This window comes from Myotis daubentonii, chromosome 3, assembly GCF_963259705.1.
Source record: "Myotis daubentonii chromosome 3, mMyoDau2.1, whole genome shotgun sequence".
NCBI classification, from domain to species: Eukaryota; Metazoa; Chordata; class Mammalia; order Chiroptera; family Vespertilionidae; genus Myotis; species Myotis daubentonii.
This window is the reverse complement of record NC_081842.1, coordinates 72645609-72653305: the sequence shown is the minus strand read 5'-3', so window position 1 is coordinate 72653305 and position 7697 is coordinate 72645609. Positions and strand designations below refer to the sequence as shown.

The following is a 7697-nucleotide window of genomic DNA, read 5'->3' as shown; positions in this document are numbered from 1 at the left end:
ACAGAAATGTACACATGTGATAAAAAGAAAAAGAAATATATACACAATTTAACATTGTGAACTGGGTGGTTTTGGCATTTAACTTCTGTTACATAAAATGTAACCACTGGGGGAAGCTGGGTAAGAGTACACAGCACTTTTCTGTTCAATCTTTGAAACTTCATGTCATTCTATAACTCTTTCAAAAAATAAAAATGGGCGCACCGCCAAATGTCTGAGACCTCTAGTAGAATCATCTACACTCTCTACAACAAAACATCACTTTCACATTTTAACGGCCCCAACAGTAAGCAGAGTTCATATTTTTTCAAGGGACTTTGAAAACAAAGATGAAACAATCACACAGAAAATTACAAACTTTGTCTTTATCCCAGAGATTAGTATTCCTTTCCCATCCACCTTCATCCCATCTCATGGACTTTAAGTCTCGAGTTTACGATTCTCTCAGTGACCTACACTCTACTCCATAATCACCCTCTCCCACTGTGAGTTAATGAGATTTTCAATATGGAGAGATTTTTGAGCAGAAAAGCCTTCCAAATTCTGCTCTTAGCCATCTCCTGTCCATGCTGCACCACACAGACACCCCTTTCATGATACCCCAGCTTCAACAACTCATTCAACTTCATAAAATAAATGTCCCAGGATGACACCTAACATTTGTAAAGTACTGTACTTTGGTTTGCAAAGGACTGGTACACGGGGGATCTCATGATGCTTGTTAGACTGGAGAATACATAAAGCAGGAATCTCTTTCCATCCCCATTGTAGAGATGAGATAATCTGGACCCAGTGAAGTAACTTCTCAAGTTCAATAGAGGCAAATAGTTAACTTGCAGAATCAGATATCCAGATTCCTAATCCTAAACAATGTCAAAGTATTCCATCAGAATAAACACCCCATTCCCAATCTGGTAATAGACATTTCATAACAGGAAACGCTAGAAGAATAGAAGGCAAACAGTTGATTCAACTGAATGGTCTGATCCCATCTAAAGCAGAGGTTCTCAAAGGCTTGTCTAATCCTGAGAGCAGTAATATGACTAGTGGTTCTAAATAGAGCTTTCAAAATAGAAAGTCAGTATGCACCTGTATGTGGTTAAAGTAATCAGCTGGCATGGCAAGGACTAGAAAGAAAGCAGATTGTTTACTTCAGCTAGCTTTACTGCTTTATGCAACTCCCCAGCCCAAGTCTGTGAAGAAGGGCACAATCATGGTGCTATAACCAAGGCTGAATTCAAATTAATTCTGTTGGATCCCTAGCTCTCCCTCATCTTGGCCAAGAAAAAGAACAAACACCATAGCAGGAAACATCATTATGACCTGATTTTTGATTTTGTGATTCTCCTAATCTAACCTTTCCAGCCGGAGCACGGCTGGGATTTGTCAGCCCTTGACCAAAGTGCAGGTAATAAAAAAAGCTACATCATTGGAAAGATCATGGAATATTAATTACATGAAAGATAGTACTTTTGAGAGCAGCAAACAGAAATGCAGATTAAATGAAACCAGGGCCCCTAAACTAGCAGAATAGTGCTCCGAACAAAAGTATGAGAACCCGATAATATGAAAATAACAAACAGCAAATGAGTTTTATTATGAAAAACAGAAAAAAAATAAAACTCATGATCTTAAAGCTGCTAAACATTACATCATCATTTGTTAGTCATAATCTACTTTTTCTTTCAAAGGAGTTCCTCGCCCAATTTGCCCCATTTCTCATAGTATTAGGCCACTGCAGGACAAATAAAAGGGAAGATTATGAAATTCTTACCAATACGATATTTTAGTTCTATGGTGGTTTCGCCTTCTCTAGTTAATTCTGTTACTTCACAAGTGTAGTTTCCTGGGACAGCATCCCTCTTGTCCATCATCAAAGAGGCATTGCCTGTTAGTAGTGCGTTTGGTATGATGTATGCACTCGAAAAGTCACTGGTGGGATTGGATTCATTTTTATCTCCATCATAGAAGAAAATTTGTTTATCTCTGAATCTCCACTTTACAAACATTTCTCCAAGGTTCTTTGCCTCCACATTAGTGACTAAGCATGGGATGGTGAGAAGAGTTTCATTGCAAATGGTGTAGTCTACAGATTCAATTGTAGTAAATAATAGCTGAGTTTTATCTGGAAAAGAAAAAGAAAATAGATTTATTTTATTATTGAATTCTATAGCATAAGATCTTAGGAATGTTACAAATCCTTAAGATAAAAGAGCAATGCTTTAATTGTCCCCTTAAGTAAGCAGTGCAGCTACAGAGAGAAGGCAGGCCAGGTGAAGAAGAGAAACACGTTATTCTAATATTAACCTGCACAGATGGTAGACACCATTGTAACTATTCTTTATTCATTCTCAGAAATACACAGTACACATTACCAAGAGTCTTGGGAAAAATTTCAGCAACCTGTTTTGGAACATGCAGGTGTAGTATTTGGCTTCAGAAGCTTTGAAGTAATCATTGTTGCTCAGTGATGTATGCAGAAAAATATTGTTCTTACCATGGAAAATTTTTGAACAGAAAATCAAACCAAATATTATATTCAGGCTGAAATTCTATGTACTGCCTCCAAACAGAACTTGCTAGACCCATATGAAGTTTATCTCTATCTTTAGGTTGCATTTCCAAGGAGAAAAAAATATTCTCTGGCTATATCCCATTGCAACATACTGACAGCAATGGACATTTGGTTTGCAAATATTAAAAAGAGATATATACAATTGAAAGGCACTTTCTCACTCCCACATTTCATTGAAACTACAGAACAACAATTTCCAAATGCATATTACAGGTATTCCTTCCTCCTAAAACCATAAACCACTCAATATAAAGCTAAGAAACAGTTGAAATCAAGAACAGATATTGCTAATAAGTAGGTATATTCTACTTATCACTTCTCAATATGATAAACTTCCAGTTGTCTTATGAAACAGGGGTTGGGAAGGTAATTGCAATCACTCATCCTTCACCTAAAATGTGCAAGATTATGGAGAAATTGCAGTTATCTTCCATATTATTCAGCCATCTATGAACTCTTTTATATAAGTAGTTAGTTGGATTTTCCCTGAAAAAACAAAGCACTAAGAAATATAAATATCAACTTTAATAGTTCATCCTTGCAATTCCTTCCTTCTATATTAATTAGGAATAAAACTCAGGGTCATAACACATTATTATTTTATTTTTTAAAATATATTTAAAAAGGGAGAGAGATAGAGAGTTAGAAACATCGATGAGAGAGAAACATTGATTAGCTGCCTGCTGCACATCTCCCACTGGGGATGTGCCTGCAACCCAGGTACATGCCCTTGACTGGAATCGAACCCGGGACCCTTGATTCCACAGGCCGACACTCTATCCACTGAGCCAAACTGGTTTCGGCAACACACTATTATTTTAGGAACATAGTATTCGATAAATGCCCATTGAGTTGAATGCTAGGATGCATAGTGAAATATGAACTGAACAAGGTTCAGAAAGCCTGAGTACAATTTCTACCTGTCCCTTGTCAGTATGTGACCTTAAGCAATTCACGTAACTTTTCTATGCCTTGGTTTACTCTCTGCATGCAAAGGACGAGAAATGAACACCGGACTGCTTCACAGAACTGTGGCGAGTATCAAAGGAGCAAATACATGGACAAGTGCCCTCTCAACAATGCTGTGCTGTACATATGCAGGTAATACTCTAAAAACTGGGCAAAACAGCATTTTTACACAATGATCTAAACCTCTGACTAGGAGGTGCAAATTGTTATGTTTCTGGGAATTTGAGGTCTGAACCAAGCTTGTGGTTCACAAGTTCACTTCTTCCCAGTTCTCTACACTTCTAGCCATCCCTGTATTAGGATCCCCAGGCAAAACCTGGACTTCCAATTGTGTTTTTCAAAATCATGGGGTTCTGAGTTATTTCCCCTGAGATAGAAGCATTGAGGTGGAGACTACAGTGCACAACAGGGAGAGAAGAAAATGCTTGTGATGTTGGAACTAGAAAACAAGGGAAATGTCAGAAAATATGGTGCACAAATTTGAAATGGACAAAAGGATCAGTGTTCTTTCAGTGGGGATCTGGGGAATATCTGACAGATCCTTTGGGAACATCTGATTTTGTAGGGGCCTGTGCCTTTCACTGTGTTTTGTAAGTTGTAGAACTCGCACAGTAATGCAAATTACTCCTGTCCATAGAGAGAGAAATAAACTTTGTTCTGCAATGGATTTCCAGCTGGTGGAAGAGAGGTTTGAAAAATTACATTTTATTTCCCTAAGGATGTTGACCAATTGCATATATTCACTAATTCATTTCAGCATCACTATTTGCATATATGTGTGTCTTTTCTCTGAATGTTCTTTAAAAGCCAAGATGGCCTGACCATCTTGCTAGCTTGCTTATTTGACAATTTCATAACTTATGCTTAGAGAATGATTTCCTGCAGAATAGAGGTAGTACTAATTGCGCTGCATTATTTCTTTTGTAAAACACAAAAAATATAAAAGCTGAAGCCATTTAAATAGAATTGGTGCTCTTAATAAAATTCAAATAAAATTAACCTGGATAAGCCATAACTTGAATAACGCTTGCATTATAATTAATAAATAAGGGTAGTCCAAAAGTGTCACTCTACCAACTGTTAACCAAAACTTCATCTTCTATAATCACTTACTTAAACACTATAAGTAATAAAATTATCTAATTTGGGTTTTCTCTCTTTTGTCTACTGCCTTCTGATGGAACAGCAAAGTGAAGAAAATGTTTGAAACAGAACAAATAAAATAACACAAATAATTTTCACGGTAATTAAATTCTGAAAACCATGATATTCTTACAGCAGTCTAAATCAGATAGAAAGCTATTAATACAACCACCAATGATGCCAGCGTTACAAATAAATTAAAAATAAAATGTAAAATTATTTAACATTAAATGCCAAAAATATTGGACTGTAAAATCTCTGTGAATACCAATCACCAATCTAACCATCTCCTTCCTCAGTCATGAAGACGGCCAACATGTGGTTGCAGAAAGGCTCAATATATGACACAGAAATTTTAAAATTGCAGCAAACATTTATTGAGAATTAACTGATCAGAAACATTGTGATAGGATGTGCGGATACAATGAAACTGGGGAGGGAGGAGCACCGGAGTTTGAATTATCTTTTCAAAGCTCCAATTCTCACTTGGGGAAATGATATGCACTTTTTATAACACGGGATTACGTGCCTTCCTTCCTGTATGAGCAAAGTGCTCTGGAAGGGCAGGAGGGCACAGGAATCAATCTTACAGGTTTCTAAGAAAATGTGTGTTGCTACCTGGGGAACAACAGAAAAGTGTCATAGTTCCGGCCCACTTGGGTGGTCCTCAGTCTTTTTACACTTGTTCCATGTAAAGTTTCTCTCCTCTGTAACAGCTCTTAAATCTCTCTCCTTTTGTAGGAGCTTACTCCATACTCTCCAAAGCAGCCCTCTCTTCTTATTTCTTAATTCAGATTGAGTCCATCAGTGATGCCAGATGAGAAGCCAGAGCTTCTAATAATCCTCACCTTAAAATTGACCTGCAACCCCAGCAATCCACACTTCCCTCTCCTCTCACCCCCATTTCTCCTCTTCAGAAATGAATCCCTTTACCTGAGAGGTAGGTTCTATTTTTGCCTCCCTACCCATCAATCTCCTCAAGGACTTTCCTGGTTGATTATCAGCCTCCCACATGCCCCTATTCCATTTACTTAGGTTTTGCTTTTGTTGTGGTTTTAAACACTTAAAAACATGCTCAAATATTCACCAACTTGAGGAAATCCCTCATCTTTGTCTCTCTTGTTCCTAGCAACACAAAATAATACCCTAAAAGCATTTCTTCACTTTGTTTCATTTCTTAAGTCTCTGCCACCTGGCCGCCATCTCTGACCTTCAGCTTCACTATAACAGCTCTTGCCAAAGCCACCAGCAATCCCTTGTGAAAAATCACATCTGTACGGTTCACTTTCTATCTCAGCTTCTCTACAGTTCTTGAGCCAGTGGGCAGCTCCTTCCTTGTGCCTGTCCCTTGGCCTCTACACTAGATCTCTGGATTCTGAATTTCTTTCTACTGTTTGTTCAGCCATCCTAGTTTCCTTTCCTTATTGAAACCTATTCCGTGATGCACAATAAATGTTAGTGTTCCTAAAGGCTTCATAGTCAGCACTGCCTCCCCCTCCCCAGTATTTACCCATATTCATGGTTCTAACTACGTACACACTTTTAATTAACCAGGTCCCACCTTTCTCCTCAAGACCTGGGAAAGCCAACTGTGTGCTGAGCATTTCTACTTGGACCTAGTACTGTAACATCAAGGTTGACATGTTCAAATGTCAATTTTCCCTCTCCCTACTTTTCCCACTAATCCTCATGTCCCTAAAGAATTTTCTCTTATGGACCAGTAGACTGGGCCTAAGAATCATGCTGGATTCTTCCCTCTTTTTAGTCATAGAGAATTTTAGGTGGACTCAGCCTATTTAATAGTTCCTAAATGCAATGCTGGTTGTATGAATGAATTAGACACTCCTCATTTCTCCCGTGAACCACTGCTATTTAAGTAGTTCCCTGACTCCAACATGGACATTTCCCCAACCCAGCCCCAGTGTATTCTACAGGGTTCCAGAAAAAAATGTTCTAAATGCAAATGTGTACTATTTTGCTCACTATACTTTAACAACCCCCCTCACTCTCTTCAGGCTAAATTGTAAGTGCATTAGCATGGAATACAAACTAGGTCCTTCAAGGCCCTGTTCAGCTACATTTCCTGTTCTTCTTCATTTCCAAACTAAGATCTAATTATAATGACCTTCTTGAGATCCCATGGATATACCTATGTACTCTCATGTCCATGCCTTTGCACATGTTCCCTCAGCCTAGAGGACCATACCCTTTTCTGGGTGTATAGGTCAGAACACCTATTTTAGAGTCAGACATTGGCTCAAGCCTTAGCCCCTTCTAGAGATATAATCATAGGCAAATTATTTAACCACGGAACCTCAGCTTCTTCATCTATATGATGGGAAGTGATAGCATATACCTCCTGGAGATTTTGTTAGGATTTAATGAGATAAGGAACACAAAGTTCTTATCTCAATGTCTTTCATATACTTAGCAAATCTACACTAATAAAAGAGAAAAATGGTAATTGGCGTACGAGCTACCCTTTTCATTGGCTAATCAGAGCTATATGCAAATTAACTGCCAACTAAGATTGGCAGTTAACTGCCAACAAGATGGCGGTTAATTTGCATATGTAGGCACAATGCAGGGAGGTGAAAGGGAAAGCAGGAAGAAGCCCCCTGCCACTGACAGTGATCAGAAACCCAGGGGGGAGCTAAGAGCTGGGGGGCAGGGCAAAGGCGGCCCTGGGGCCCCCTTTGCCCTGCCCCCCAGCCATGATCAGAGAATCAGGTGCCTTTTCCACCCTGGCCAGTGATAGCAGAAACTAGGGGTGGAGCCAGCGATGGGAGCTGGGCACGGTCGAAGCTGGCAGTCCCAGGAGCTAGGGGTCCCTTGCCTGGGCCTAAAGCGAAGCCCACGATCGCGGGGCCGCTGAAGCTGTGGGTCCCCGCTGCCCAGGCCGGACGCCTCAGCCAGAGGCGTCCTGCAGGGGCAGGGGCAGGGGCAGAGCCCGCACGATCGCAGCGCCCCCCGCTGCCACTGCAGGTCCCCGCTGCCCGGGCCGGACGCC

The 7697-nt window shown here is 39.8% G+C and overlaps 1 protein-coding gene across 1 annotated transcript in view; it reads right to left on the bottom strand.

Moving 5' to 3' along the window:
* Nucleotides 1-873: 873 nt before the first annotated feature.
* LOC132229629 (uncharacterized) overlaps nucleotides 874-7697 on the bottom strand; it is a 93747-nt gene continuing 86923 nt past the window's right edge. Inside the window, exons 4-5 of the mRNA XM_059686179.1 lie at nucleotides 1775-2125; nucleotides 874-941 (exon numbers count right to left, since the gene is read on the bottom strand). Coding sequence (XP_059542162.1) covers nucleotides 874-941; nucleotides 1775-2125 — 419 coding nt within the window. The remainder of the gene's footprint in view (nucleotides 942-1774; nucleotides 2126-7697) is intronic.